The following is a 16219-nucleotide window of genomic DNA, read 5'->3' on the forward strand; positions in this document are numbered from 1 at the left end:
TGACCCCAATACTATTGAGGATACAAGAGACAAAAGCCAAGGCAGTGATGAAAATGTTCAAAAGGTTAGTCGTGCAATGCACTTGTCATAATATCCTGTGTCATGTTATGTCATACACTTATAATAAGAACGCATTTTTACACAATACTAAGCCTGTCAAAATCTTAGTTTGACATTTATATTTTGTCCGCACATTTAGAATCTATTAGCTCGTCATTGACCCGAAAAGGGTCCATCAGAGAAAGACTTGAAAAATTGCCAAAGACTCCAGCCACTCAAGCCAGACTCTTCCCTATGCTACCATCTGGCAAACGATACCGGAGCATCGGTTCCCAGACCATCAGGCTTCGAGAAAGCTTCTAACCCCAAGCCATAAGACTGCTAAATCACAGGAGGCTGCTAAGAGGAGTACAGCTCATAATAATGTCTGGAATGAAGCGAATGGAATGGCAACAAACACCTGGAATCCATGTGTTTTATGTATTTGAAACCATTATCCAGCTGCATACCACCCTGTGTTCTTGGGCACAGGGACTATGGTGGTCTGCTTGAAACATGCTGGTATTACAGACTCAGTCAGGGAGAGGTTGAAAATGTCAGTGAGGACACTTTCCAGTTGGTCAGCGCATGCTCGGAGTAAACGTCCTGGTAATCCGTCTAGCCCTGCAGCATTTTAAATGTTGACCTGTTGAAAGTCTTACCCTCATCGGCTGCGGAGAGCTTGATCACACAGTTGTCCGGAACAGCTGATGCTCTCATGCATGTTTCAGTGTTACTTGCCTCGAAGCGAGCATAGAAGTTATTTAGCTCGTCTGGTAGGCTTGTGTCACTGTCACTTTGTAGTCTGTAATAGTTTGCAAGCACTGCCACATCCGACGAGCATCAGAGCCGGTGTAGTACGATTCGATCTTAGTCCTGTACTGACGCTTTGCCTGTTTGATGGTTCGTCGGAGGGCATTTCTTATAAGTGTCATGACGTTGGCCCGGGGGTAGGTTTATGACAGTCATAAATACCTCTTCCCCCCTTTTTCCTCTCTCTACCCTACTAATGTTACATTTGCAAAACCCTTGGTTAACATAGAGATTCTGGGAACATCAGAAGGTGGGGGGAAATGAACTATATTCTGGTAATGCGACTAATTGAACATATGCGGTGGTACTTAATGAATATGATGTCAGTTCGGTTGTCATCTGAGACATTCTCATCAATGATAAGATGACATAAACTCTACAGTGGAAAGTCTACACATCAGAGTTATCGGATTCACATGGAATTGTTGTTCAATTTAAATGTTTGAATATGAAATGATTTGTGATGGGATGAAATGTGATTTTAGCTTCTAAAATGTGAGATTTGGGTTTTCATAAGATAGGGCTCTGCTCAATCAGTGGCCCGCCCCTGTGAAGACATGGGCTATAAAACTTTTCCCTTCCTATATAAGCCCTTGACGACAATATAACCTCCTGTTCCGAGGACGTGAGGATGATGGTCCTATGTCAGAATGGTTCAGATAATAACTACAGAACGAAGCCAACATCAGTGTGAGCTTTGGTTGTGAATGGTATGAACTTTGAACTCTTATTCACTACAGAAGTGATACCTCCTAGCCGTTAGGTTAGCAACAGCAGATGCAAACTAGGGTTAGGAAGGAACAGACAGAGTATCCCGTCTATCACCCAACGACGTTACTACAACATATACAATTGACAACCAGAGACATTCTTCAAAGGACTCGGTTGGGCAACACGGCCTTCCATCTACCACCAACCTACCGAAGCGCAGCTCTGAGTAAATATTTATTGCATTTTCCTTTTCCAAATGGGCGGTAATTTAGAATGCACAAGATACTGTATTTGCGATAGAACAGCTTCTTCCCTTTGTTGCTCAGTCTTCCCGCTCTTTCACTCAAACCCAGCCCCTTTTCTTTTGTGTAACAAGCTGTCATATCTGTTCCGCCCGCTAGGGACGTTTTCCTTTATGACGTAATTTGTAATCAAGTTATGATTTAATTATGTGTATGTGTAATTCTGTGTGATTAGTTAGGTATTTAGTAAATAAATAATTCAACCCAATTTTGTATTGCTGATTCAACTTGTGAGCCAGGGTTACAACTTTCAGATGAGACTGAATTAAGATGACAATTAATATTGACTGCTATTGATGTAAAATATTACTAGGTCTTTAAGAGTTTATTCAGAAGATAACAGCTCTATAAATATTATTTTGTGGTGCCCGACTCTCTAGTTAATTACATTTACATGATTAGCTCAAACAAGTGATATTAATTACGGAGAAATTATTTTATAGAATGGCATGTCATATCACTTAATCCGGCATAGCAAAAGACACGACATAAGCTACCAGGTTAGAGTCCCACTCCTTGAAAGCGGCAGCTCTACTCTTTAGCTCAGTGCAAATGTTGCCTGTAATCCATGGCTTCTGGTTGGGGTATGTACGTACAGTCACTGTGGGGACGACGTCCTCAATGCACTTATTGATAAAGTCAGTGACTGATATTGTGTACTCCTCAACGCCATCGGAAGAACATAGTCTGTGCTCGCAAAACAGTCCTGTAGTTTAGCATCTGCTTCATCTGACCACTTTTTTTATAGACTGAGTCACTAGTGTTTCCTGTTTAACTATTGCTTGTAAGCAGGAATCAGGAGGATAGAATTATGATCATATTTGCCAAATGGGGGGTGAGGGAGAGCTTTGTATGAGTCTAGGTAAAACTGATTTAAGTTTCCCTGCATTAAAGTCCCCGGTCACTAGGAGCGCCACCTCTGGATGAGTGTTTTCCTGTTTGCTTATGGCGGTATACAGCTTATTGAGTGCGGTTTTAGTGCCAGCATTGGTCTGTGGTCTGTGGTGGTATGTAAAATACAGATAAAAACTCTCAAGGTAGATAGTGTGGTCTACTGCTTATCATAAGATACTCTACCTCAGGCGAGCAAAACTTAGAGACTTCCTTAGATATCATGCACCAGCTGTTGTTTACAAATATCCATAGGCCCCCGCCCCGTGTCTTGCCAGAGGCTGCTGTAATATCCTGCCGATAGACTGTACAACCCGCCACCTACAGTGGGGCAAAAAAAGTATTTAGTCAGCCACCAATTGTGCAAGTTCTCCCACTTAAAAAGATGAGAGAGGCCTGTAATTATCATCATAGATACACTTCAACTATGACAGACAAAATTAGAAAAAAAATTCCAGAAAATCACATTGTAGGATTTTCAATGAATTTATTTGCAAATTCTGAAGAAAAAAAAAAACGGAATACCAAGTGTCACGTCTGGAGAAAACCTGGCACCATGAATCATGGTGTGGCAGTATCATGCTGTGGGGATGTTTTTCAGTGGCAGGGACTGGGAGACTAGTCAGGATCAAGGGAAACATGAACGAAGCAAAGTACAGAGAGATCCTTGATGAAAACTTGCTCCAGAGTGCTCAGGATCTAAGACTGGGTTCACCTTCCAGTAGGTCAACAACCCTAAGCACACAGCCAAGACAACACAGGAGTGGCTTCGGGACAAGTCTCTGAATGTCCTTGAGTGGCCCAGCCAGAGCCAGGACTTGAACCCGATCTAACATCTCTGGAAAGACCTGAAAATAGAATTGCCGCGACGCTCCCCATCCAACCTGACAGACCTTGAGGGGATCTGCAGAGAAGATTGGGAGAAACTCCACAAATACAGGTGTTTTTTATTTATTTTATTTTATTTCACCTTTTTTTAACCAGGTAGGCTAGTTGAGAACAAGTTCTCATTTGCAACTGCGACATTGGCCAAGATAAAGCAAAGCAGTTCGACACACACAACAACACAGAGTTACACATGGAATAAACAAACATACATTTAACACTTTTTTGGTTTCCCACTTGATTCCATATGTGTTATTTTGTAGTTTTGATGTCTTCACTATTATTATACAATGTAGAACATATTAAAAATAAAGAAAAACCCTTGAATGAGTAGGTGTGTCCAAACTTTTGACTGGTACTGTATAGTTGTATTGTATTTTTTGTATTTTGTGATATTTGCTGTATTTTAAATGCAATTTTCGAATTGTATTGCACTGTAATCAGAATGGTGTCGATATTATTGTGTAATTTATCTAATAATCACTGATTAAAATACAATTAATTACCAATCCATCAGTGTTCTTGCATAAACTTAACCGCATTAAAGATCATTGGGATGCCATGATTCTCTCCACCTCGAAAGAACATAGGCATAGACCAGGGGGGGTGTGTGTTATAGGGTAGACCTATAACCTGTAATAAACAACTTGTGGGATATTGGGTTATCCACCAGTATACCACCCTGCATCCCACTGCAGGCTTGCCTCTGAACCTGAGCAGAGTCGGTCCTGGATATGCTGGATATGGTGTTGGAGGTTCAGTATGGGGCACTCTTCCCACTGGTCTAAGGAGAACCCAATGCCTCAGGGCAGTGAAGTTCACATTGCCCTGCATAGGGTGCAGTCTATCGGATGGGGCTTTAAAACGGGCGTCCTGACTCTCTGTGGTCACTAATGATCCCTTGGCACTTATACTAAGAGTAAGGGTATTAACCCTGGTGTCCTGGCTAAATTCCCAATGTGGCACCCATGGCCTCCTAATCATCCCGAGCTTCCAAATGTCTCATTCATCCACTCTCCTCCCAGTGGAAACTCTTCCCCAGGTTGTTGCTGTAAAATGTAGTAAATTCTCAGTCGTCTTACCTGATAATAAGGGTATTTAAATAAATCTGTCTGTTGTCTGAACCAATTGTAGATGCTTGACTCATTTTTGAATCATCAGCTGTCAGAGCAGCTTACAGATCACTGCACCTGTACATAGCCCATCTGTAAACAGCCCATCTACCTACCTCATCCCCATACTGGTATTTATTTATTTTGCTCCTTTGCACCCCAGTATCTCTACTTGCACATTCATCTTCTGCCGATCTACCATTCCAGTGTTTAATTGCTATATTGTAATTACGAATTAACTCCATAATATCGACCGAAACATGGCAAACGTTGTTTGAATCAATCCTCAAGGTGTTTTTTCACATATCTCTTCATTGATATGCCGTTCGTGGAAGCATGGTTTTTCTCAGAATCCCATGGAAAAATACCAGCACCTGAGTTTTGCGCAAAATTCATAATATTTAACAAACCAGATTAGTTTTTATGTTTATTGACAAGTGTGTGAATTGAACCATTTTCCTGTCAAAATCTAACGAGTACTTTTGGGTGTCAGGGAAAATGTATGAAGTAAAATGTACATTATTTGCTTTAGGAATGTAAAAGTAAAAGTTGGCAAAAATATAAATAGTAAAGTACAGATACTCCAAAAAACTACTTCAGTAGTACTTCAAAGTAGTTTTACTTATGTACTTAAGGCCCCCAGTGCCTAGAAAATTGTGATGAGCTGTTAACCACTCAGATCTTACTTTCTTTAGGTCAGTGGCCTACATCGACAAGGAAAATAAATTTGAAATTGGTGGCCGATTTAAAAAAAATAACATGATTTGTTTCTCGTCTGGTGCGACCTGGCCGTTGTTACAATGTATCATTACGAACTGGGCTTGCAGAATGGATACATGTTTGCTTTAAATACCACAACATTCCATTGCTGATTTCACCCAGCCGGTTAGCTCAGTCCTGCTAATAAAGCGAAGGTACGATACAGGTACTGGCCACAGACTTTTGGTCAAAATCCCAATGTAGGCTAGGTAGATCTGAGGTTGATAATTCATTGCCTACGGGTAAACTCATGTATAGGCTAGCCTACGTCCCACTGCTGGCACATTTACAACTGACGCTTTTCCATAATGTTGAATAAAACATCTGTTTTGTAAACAAATGAATTAAACACACCAGATTAGGGCTACATAATAGCAGACAACCTTTCATGAAATTATTCGGAATTGTCATTAATTCAGGAAAATAGAGCTACCGGCAACTCATTTTACATTCCATCCGATAAAACAGAGTTGCTTCACGGATTTTTTTTTACCAAGGCGGATTACTCAAGCAAAGGCCATATGTTTAGAAACCGTCAAAACCAGAATTGCATGATCTGTGGATTTACGCAAATCACAAGAGGGAGGTAGTCTAGTATGTTACCGGAAATGTTGTACGCATGTGCAAATAGTTATATCAGCTGCGTTTTTTAAATTTTACTCCTGTCAAACTGTCAATTTAGTCCAGTCTACTTTATTATTAGACGATTAACGAAATCATATTATTTAGATTGTTACTGGAATGGATGTTTGAACAACTCGGAAAGGAGTTGTCAATTTACCCGACGTTGTTAAAAAGTAAAGTACAAGAAAAGTCCGCCTATTGTTTAGGGGAAGTCCCTCTAGGAAATCCCCTGCAGTTGTCGGAATTATTTCTTTCCAAATTCAGATGAGCCACATCCTTTAGGCTACATAGTTGACATCCTCCTCAGTCTAATTTTGAAGACATGTTGCATAAACTACGAACACGAACTCTATCGAACCAATAAGCAAAATCATTTATTAAGAAATTGATGGAATATTGAAGATTTTTCCCAATCCCCATCTATCAGAAGCAAAGGTGTTACCTCTGGAATAAGGAACATGACTGGAATAAGGAACGCGATGGATGTCAATTTGGATAATGATACACTGAAAGCAAAGATAAGGAGCTGCAATACATTGAATACTTTCTACCACGAAACTCTGCTGGAGATTGACACATTAAGTAAGAAAATCTACAAAAGGGACAATTTAATCGCAGATTTAAAGGCTAGGTTGGGCAAATACGAGAATACCTGGATCAATGTGGAAGGGTATGACCATGTTGTCATAGCACCGTCCAAATCTTTGCTGGAAAGTTTATGCAAAGAAATCTGCAAACTGAAGCAAAAATGGAAAGACACAGAAATGAATACGGCTCAGCAAGCAGAGTTGAGCCAAGAAGTGAGTAGAATTTACTGAATTGTATGTGTTCCAAATGTGTATCATGTGGAATTTAATATTTAGACTAACCCTGTGAAACATAGTTGTGCCTTTTAACATTAGGTCATAGCCCTACTTGAAATTTCAACGTCAATTATTAAAAACGATCCTTTATGACAGATATGTCCTTTCTTTCATTTTCAATTTGCACATTATGAAAGAAGGGTATTTTAGGCCTACTGTAAATGGTCTTCTCTGAAAATAGCCACTAGCCTTCACCATGCCTATATGCACTTGGTTTGAGATAACCCTAACCCTACACTAGTTCACAACTGAGGTCTATTGGAAATACTACTAATGTAGGCCTAACCAACCACCAAACTTGCCAACTAGGCTTAATGAAATGTCCCTGCTTCAAAACCACCTTGCAGTGCATAGAGGATGTTGCTATAGCAATAACCTCTCTTTTCCATTTCAATGTGTGGCGGGGGTGCAGGTGACAGTGTTGTTTCGCCTTAACTTCACGAAACAAACACAAATCTGTATCACATAAAAGTCATAATTCAATACAATTAAACATTACAAAAAGCTATATTGTCCATCAAAAATAATAATAATTTGAAAAAGTATCTTTGGAATTTGACTCACATTTGACACTCAAGCCTATTATATTCTATTCTATTCTCTCACCCCTGAAGGAGATACAGAGGTTGCGACAGCAGCTGAGGGAGAAGGAACGAGAGCTGGAGAGTGTGACCCGTCAACCGGACCACGAGAAGGACCAGGTTATCCAGAGGCTACGCTCTGCCTTGGCCGAGAGGGACCGAGCACAGGCCACCCGTGCAGTTCTGTGCACCTCGCTGGCTGAAGAGGCCGACCAGCTCCGGGGCCAACTGGGAGCCACAGTCAGGGTGTGTCAAGAGTTACTGGGCCGACTAGAGGGAGAGAAGAAGGGAGGAGAGAGAGTGACAGAGGAGGTGAAAATGCAGCAGAAGGCAAAAGAGGTGTGTATGAAGGTTGTATAATTAAGAAATAAGGCCCAAGGAGATGTGGTATATGGCCAATATATCACGGCTTAGGTGCTGTTCTTATGCACAACGCAACGCGGATTGGCCCTGGATTATAAACTGGTTACCAACGTAATTAGAGCAGTAAAAATACATGTTTTGTCATACCCGTGGTATACGGTCTGATAATACCACGACTGTCAGCCAATCAGCATTCAGGGTTCGACCCACCCAGCTTAAAATAAGTGTGTAGTATCATGGTTATCAAGCGCTTTTATCCAATGCAAATTACAATTAACCCCTTACACTCGTAGGAATTGGCCTATATAGATTGGGCTAAATTGAAATGTTTTTAACCGAAGAAACGTGGAAAGAGTATGCATAACCCTGGTAGCAATCAAAAGGGAACAGTTTGGAGATTATGGGAAAATAATTATTAGACTAAAGGTGATGACAAAACAGTTAATCTGACACAAGACTGAATCCAAACATTATTGTGTTGATTTTATGTGTGTTTTACATTTACTGTTCTGTTTGCCCCAATTGGGGGCGGCAGGTAGCCTAGTGGTTAGAGCGTTGGGCCAGTAACCGAAAGGTTGCTTGATCAAATCTCTGCGCTGACAAGGTAGAAATCTGTCGTTCAGCCCCTGAACAAGGCAGTTGACCCACTGTTCCTAGGCTGTCATTGTAAAATAAGAACTGACTTGCTTAGTTAAATAAATAAAATGAACTCTGAAAATACTCTGGTAGCATGATAAGGATATTTAGGGTCATTTGGGGTAGGTGCAACATAAGACAAATAAATTACAAGTGAGAGGTTTAACTGGTTTCTCCAAAGTGTGCATAGTTCCTACTTAATTTCAGTGCACTTTTATGACTCAAAGAAGAGTCTTCAACTATAAGGTGATATTTTGAGCGCTCCTAGCTGTACCGTTGAAGAACCAGAGCAAGCTGTCTTGTACAGTAGTTGTTTTCTTTGGAACTCGGCCCTGGATCTCTGCCTTTACACAATTACTGTTGTTATTTACGCAATCTGGTCAGGTGGGCATCATTTGAAAGTGTGTTCTATTGCGAACATGGCTAGCTAAGTTACGAAATATGATCTTACGGTGCTTTCACAAGGCCATTCAGAAAAGCAAATTGGCATTTTGGTGCGACTAGAATAGAATTACGAGTTCCCGGCAAATGTCTTCGTAATACACCATGACATATTGTAACTGTACATCAGCATAGTGATCATAAACGTTGGCATTGTATATTACATGAGTTCTGTGATATGAAATGGGGAAGTGCACATTTGAACTAACGGGTGTTTGGCTTGCTTGTGTGACACCAAAGTGGTAGTATAATTGTTAACGTCTAATTTTTCAAAGTACATAAGAGTACTCTTTATTGACAGCCTTTCCCTCACTCAGACGACACAATTTGTGGGAGATATGGGGGTAACTTCTTGTTCATGTTCAGAACCGCTGTCAGTCAAAACCAATACTGCACTGGGAAGCAGAGACCTTGCGCTTTGACGTCACATATAGCATGTTAGTGTACAGCCGCTGCATTCCAATTTATGTATTTATCATCACCCAAATCCGCTATTTTGAACCCATAGAAGGGTACGAGTGTAAAGAACTAACTCATATCCACAAACTGTATATACTGAATGTTATATTCAGTATATGTGGCCTATGCGGGAATCGAACCCAAAAGCCCACAATCAAGCACTGAACTCAAACTGAGAGATTGGAACAGCAGTGGCTACATCCAAACAACATCCCCATCAGCAAAATACATTGAAAATACGTATGTGCTCACTGGGAAAAGCTTTTTCACTGTAACTGTCTTTCAAAACCAAAAATTTCAACCAAAAGAGGTTTGTGTACTAAAGAGTTTGGATTCTCTCTGTCTCTGCCATTATGTGCTTTTCAGCCAAGTTGTTAGTGTTTGATTCTGTTGTATTTCTAAACAGTATCATTTTGAGCTCTTGTTTCCCCTTTTCATGGTCAGATGTCGGATAATACGGAAGCGGGTCGTGGTGACACTCTGGTCAGCAAACTCCAAGAAGAGAACCAACAGCTAAAGCAAAGAGTGGCATATGTAAGCAGGAACACACTGTAGAAACTCACTTCTACCTACATGAACAAATATTATAGTATACTATGGTATTCACTGTAAAGTCTGCAAAAACACAACAGTGAATACTGTAGTATTTAATATACATGACTGTAGTATACTGTAGTATGTACAGTAGTAAACTGTTGTATATGTATACTATAGTAATTACTCTAGTGTGTTTGCAGACTGTAGTAATCCAACATTGTCATAGCAAATGGGCTATCAGAACCCAAGTGGTGCAGCGGTCTAAGGCACTGCATCTCAGTGCTAGAGGTGTCACTATAGACACCCTGTTTCGAATCCAGGCTGTATCACTACACCGGCCGTGATTTGGAGTCCCATAGGGCGGCGCACAATTGGCCCAGCGTCGTCCAGGTTTGGCCGGTGTAGGCTGTCATTGTAAAAATAAGAATTTGTTCTTAAGTGACTTGCATGGTTAAATAAAGGTTAAATATTTTATATTTTTTTGAAAGAACCAAATTTGAACAGCCGTGTGTGTGTGTAAGAAGCTGTGTGCACAAGTGTGTGTACGTGTTTGGGACTAATGTCTCCCTCTTCCCCTCCCTCCTTCATTTTCCCAGGTGGAAGGTCTGAACTCCAAATGGCAAAAGTATGACTCTAGCAGGGAAGAGTTTGTGAGGAGCCTGTGTAAGAGGCTGAATGAGTCTGCTACCTCCAGCCCTGCTCCAGGTGTGGGGCCTAGGCTAGGGCCCAGGCCTACACAAGAGCCTGGGGCTGGCCTGGGCTTGTTACCTGAGTTGTCCTCAGCCAACGCTGGGTTGCTTCAGCAGGAGATAGCCAGGCTCAACGGCCTACTGGAGGAAAAGATGAGGGACTGTGGGAGGTTGGGGAGAGAGCTGGATGAGAACAGGAGACGATACCAGGAGAGCATCCAGACGCTAGAGCAACAGGTTAGTGTGGTGTAGGATCGCCTGACACCTCTCTCTTTCTTTCTCTTTGTCTCTCTCACATTCTCTTTCTCTCTTTTTCGCTTTCTATCTCACTCTGTTTCTCCCTCTGTCTCCCCACTCTTGCCCTCCCTCTTCCTTCTCTTTCTCTCTGTACACATGAATCCACGCATCACATAGCACAGTCTTTAAAGAAAACCCCATTGAATCCAGAAACCTCTCCCTCTTCTCTCTCACATACAGTTCTACCCTATTCAGTTGAATCAGAAACATACCCCTCTCTCTTTCTCACACACCATCACCCTTTCCCTCTCTCCTTCACAGGTTCTCATCTACACAGATGACTTTAAGTCGGAGCGGGCAGACAGGGAGAGAGCGCAGGGCAGGATCCAGGACCTGCAAGAGGAAGTATCTCAACTACAAGAGCAGCTACACACACAGGCACAGGTAAGGCCACACACACAGTCATTACTAACATACATAATATTCAAATGTGTTACAGGAGACAAAAAATATCCATGAAAAGGAAGCTTTTATGTCCGACCCCTATTTGCCATTTATTGAGGATTGATGATACAATGATGTTTCGACAGACATGTTCTTCATACAGTTTGCTAACGGCTAATAAGATGCAGTATTTGTATTTATTAGGGATCCCCATTAGCTGTTGCCAAGGTAGCAGCTACTCTTCCTGGGGTCCAAACACATTAAGGCACTTACATTACATATAAAACAAAGATAAAACATTACATCATATAACATTACTACACCACTACATATCTACAATACAAAATGTATAATACAACAATATTACAATATACGTGTGCTAGCACTTGTATGCGTGTGTCTGTACCTTTGTGTGTGTCTCTTCACAGTCCACGCTGTTCCATAAGGTGTATTGGTACCTGTTTTAAAAAATCTGATTCTACTGCTTGCATCAGTTACAGTGGGGCAAAAAAGTATTTAGTCAGCCACCAATTGTGCAAGGCCTCTCATCTTTTTAAGTGGGAGAACTTGCACAATTGGTAGCTGACTAAATACTTTTAGGGCGGAACAAATAGTACAAAAAATGTTGTGGTTAAATTAAAATATACTTAATTGCAAAAAAAATAAAACTGTATTTATCGAAGAGAAAAAAAAAGTATAATTTTAGTGAATGATTTCATAAATAGGACTGGTGGAGTTGTCACATGCAGCTAACACAGACATATGGAAATGTCTGCTCTACCCAAAATTACAACCAATTAATTGCAGCATTACCATAAAAATGGAAGAGGCAAGTAGAAGGGGAAAAAAGTAAGGAACTTGTATGTCGTCCCTGTATTAAAGAACATAAATGGTTAAAGAAAAGTGTGATAAATAAAAACATATACCAATTTCATTTAAGGACCAAAAAACTGACAGCTGTGCCATATAAATTGCAAAATAGTTGGGAAGAGATTTTCGATGTACCCATTCCATGGCACATGGTTTATGAATTGATACGCAACAACGCCAGATTCAAAACTTCAAATTTTTCAATTTAAATTACTATACAAATTTCTTGCAACTAATATAATGTTATATATATGGGGGATACAATCTTCCCAGCTCTGTAGATTCTGCTGTGAGGAGGCAGAGTCATTAGATAATTTATTTTGGTACTGTTCATATGTAGCTCGTTTTTGGTCACAGGTCCAGGAATGGCTGAAGAATTGCAACATTTGCCTAGAACTAACGCTACAGATGTGAAAAGCCATAGTCAATCAATCAATAATATAATAATTATTTTAGCAAATCTTTTTCATTTTTAATTTACAATCTGTAGAAGCTATGAGAATAGGAAGGCTCAATTATTTTGTGAAGCATCACAGCACAGTTGAAAAATATATGGCAAATAGAAATCCGAAATGGATGATGTTGAGAGATAGATGGGAGGGGTTGAATGGAGCTGAAGGGTGGGACTAATAACAAGATAAACAATGTAAAGCATACGGGATCTGTAAAATGTATATAGCATAGTTACAAATAGAAATCAAACTGGATGGACATCAGAAATAGAGGAAGGACTAAGAACAAACAAGAGAGAACTATTGTAAAGTAGACTGTCTGTAAAAATGTGTATAATACGTATACATTGAAGGTAAAAGCAGAAGTGTTTATTAGTTTACTCCAATTGGGGGATCGGCGGTAGGGTTTGCGGGGAATAATAATAAAGGTATCTTCTTTTTAAAAAAGTATGTATGTCTATATAGCTATGTGTATGTATATATGTGTATATGTATGCATGCGTGTATGGATATATATATTTACCCCAAAAATATGGGGGATTGGAAATTATGCAGACAATTACATTGGAAGCAACATTCTTTCCGCAATATTAAGCTGATCCACCCCTTAAAAAAAAAAGATTGAAAAATTCCTGATTCTACCTGGATTATGTTGGAGAGCTTTCTATTTAAGACCAACCTCTGTTCTGTTAGACAGGTAAATCTTTATCCACAATATAGCAGGGGGTGTAAAGCTATAACACATACGTTTTTCCAATAGCCGACTATGATTGATAATGTCAAAAGCAGCACTGAAATCTAACAAAACAGCCCTCACAATATTTGTGTCATCAATTTCTCTCAGCCAATCATCAGTCATTTGTGTAAATGCTGTGCTTGTTGAATGTCCTTTCTTATAAGCGTGCTGGAAGTCTGTTGTCAACTTGTTTACTGTAAAATAGCATTGTATCAGGTCAAACACAATTTTTTCCAAATGTTTACTAAGGGTTGGTAACAGGCTGATTGGTCAGCCATCACATTAGGGAACAACAAAGGGCACTTTCCTAAAATAATAATAATGATATAGTGATCATTTTATTTGTATGAAGTGTTTCTTACATTATCCTCAAAGTGCTACTATGCCCAGTTTGGCTATGGGAAGGAACACTTTTACTCATGATCATCATTCATTTCTCTTCCAGAGCCCTACTAGAGATGTCGACTCCACGTTCCGAGTCCATATGGGACACCGGATCTCCCCACGTATGAGCACGGACTCGGCCGAACCACTGCAGAGGAACAGCGTTGATCCACCTGCAACAAAACTTCAAAGCGGGACATCGCATGGGGCGACGTTGGCGGTATTAGCACCCAGTCCTACCTGGACAAAGTGCCAGGGTTCGTCGGATCTCCAATGCCCACGATGCTTCACCACGTATGATGACGCACATACGGTGGAGTACCTCAATCACTGCGAGGAGTGTGCCAGACTATGAGCTCCGGCGTGAAGTTTCCTCTAGGTACAGATATAGGATCAGCTTCCGTTTCCCAAACAAAACCATAAAGTGGGGTAAATGCAAAACTGACCCAAGATCAGTGTCTAGGGGCAACTTTGCCCTACTCCCAAGCTATGAGAATTACTACCCTGCCCACCCCACGGGGGTGTTAAGACAAATATCACTAACTGATGATAATTGAGCACTGAAGAAAAAGCACTACATTCGCCCTAAGAAGGGTTGGGACTGGGGAGCTTAGAAAACTGACTAGCTGTGTTCATTAGGCACTAAAATGGAAGAAAACAGACTGAAACAGGGAGGTACTACCTGGACTTCAGACGCTACCATGTTTTTTGGTTGTTAAAGGACAGAATCTAATAGATTATCGATGCAGAGTTGGAGTGTCAGTACTAGCTTGGTGGTCGTAGTGGGAGAAATATTGGTAGAACTTTATTTTACAGTACATAAAAGCCAGGTATTTACCAGGAAACTACATGGTAAAATAACACAGTAATGACTTTGAATTACCTGTTTTGTTTCTTTCGGATTCGTAACAACAAACACCACTGGCCACCATTTGAATGGGTTGAGTTCCCAGTAAGGACCTGATAAATACCAGTGGAAAAAGTGTGTAAAATAATGTTTTTGTGAAATAGCTTTGGTTTGGCAAGCCGAAGCGATTTCCAGTGCAAAGCCACTCATGTTTGACTACATGATCCATGTCAATTATCACATGATACTGCATGGGTGTGTTTCTGATTGCGTGGTCTGTAGAAAATCTAGATGGAAAATTGGATGTTAATTGCAATATTTGAATGTCACAAACCTCAATTCAATATTCCGGCATCAAATTGTTAATCTGTTGCACTTTCCTAACCTGTTTACCAAAGTAATCGTTAATGTACAGATGCATTTATTGGATTTGAAATGCATAAGCTTCTTTCTGGTTTAAGATCATGTATGAACGTTGCCTTTCGTTACCATGGTGCTATTTGTTGGACTGTATATTTTGATGTTGTTGACATGTTTTGTGTAAGTAATCTATTTTCAATTGAACCTATATATATTCACCTATGTGCCTGGAAATATGTATTCACAGTATTCTATACGATTGAATATTTATTCGCTATTAGTGGGGCTTTTTCAAATTGGCAAATCTTTACAGTGCTGGGTCAAAATGAACATCGCCATCATGTTTTGAGGTGTCGTCTGAATCCTGGCACACCAAAGCAGTATGTTTCCCACATCCTGGTAAGATAAGACCGTGTGGGAGACAAATTCTCCATAACATGGCACCTTAAAAAAAAGTGCCATTTCAGATCTGACATTTGAAACTACATTAGTAGAAATTACCTCTGAACTGACAAAAGTTTTATTTTTTCTTGAAGTCATTGATTTATAAACAACATGTGATTATCTGTTTTAACCTGTTTAATGGAAAGGATATTTTTGTAATAAAAAAACTGTTGTTTGACCAATCATCTGGAGTGTTTGTGAGCTTGAGGAACTTTTGCTGGATTTTTGTTTGCTTGGTGGATAACTGCTTGTCAAATTATAGTTTGGGGTGCAGAGTCAGGAGGAGTGAGAGTATGAGACAGCGAGAGGCTCTGACCATAGATTAACCATTGAAACTCAGGTCCCACAGGACCCAAAGTGTGTGTGTACATGTGTGCGCGCGTCTGTATCTGCATTCGTGTGTGTCTGTATGTGTGCTCGTATGTGCGCATTTGTGTGACTGTACGTTCCTTGTCTGACTGTGTGTATGTTTGTACACACTTTGGAAAACCCCTTCCCAGAGTAGCCTGAATGGGCACGCTGTCCTGTGTGTCAGTGCCACATTCCCAGCTGTCCTGTGTGGCTGAAGTGAACACAGCAAGGGGACTAGAGACCAGTGAGACATAGGCTCTGGTTACATCCTGCTCCTAACTACTGATTTGGGATCAGTTGTCTTCAGACTAGTTCTCAATTAAGTCATTTTGAGCTAAACAACAAAAGTCCAGGACCAGTTGTTACAGGTACAATATCCAGGGAACTGG

General features: G+C 40.4%; 1 protein-coding gene across 1 annotated transcript; it reads left to right on the plus strand.

The window, feature by feature from the left end:
• Positions 1–6200: 6200 nt before the first annotated feature.
• Positions 6201–15662, plus strand: LOC109894217 (TNFAIP3-interacting protein 2). The gene is made up of 6 exons (XM_020487518.2): positions 6201–6936; positions 7614–7919; positions 9924–10013; positions 10613–10942; positions 11264–11386; positions 13890–15662. Exons 1-6 carry the CDS (start codon positions 6595–6597, stop codon positions 14181–14183), a joined length of 1485 nt encoding a protein of 494 aa, XP_020343107.1. The 5' UTR covers positions 6201–6594; the 3' UTR covers positions 14184–15662.
• Positions 15663–16219: the final 557 nt, after the last annotated feature.

The sequence above is a fragment of the Oncorhynchus kisutch genome, linkage group LG7, assembly GCF_002021735.2.
Source record: "Oncorhynchus kisutch isolate 150728-3 linkage group LG7, Okis_V2, whole genome shotgun sequence".
Classification (NCBI taxonomy): domain Eukaryota; kingdom Metazoa; phylum Chordata; class Actinopteri; order Salmoniformes; family Salmonidae; genus Oncorhynchus; species Oncorhynchus kisutch.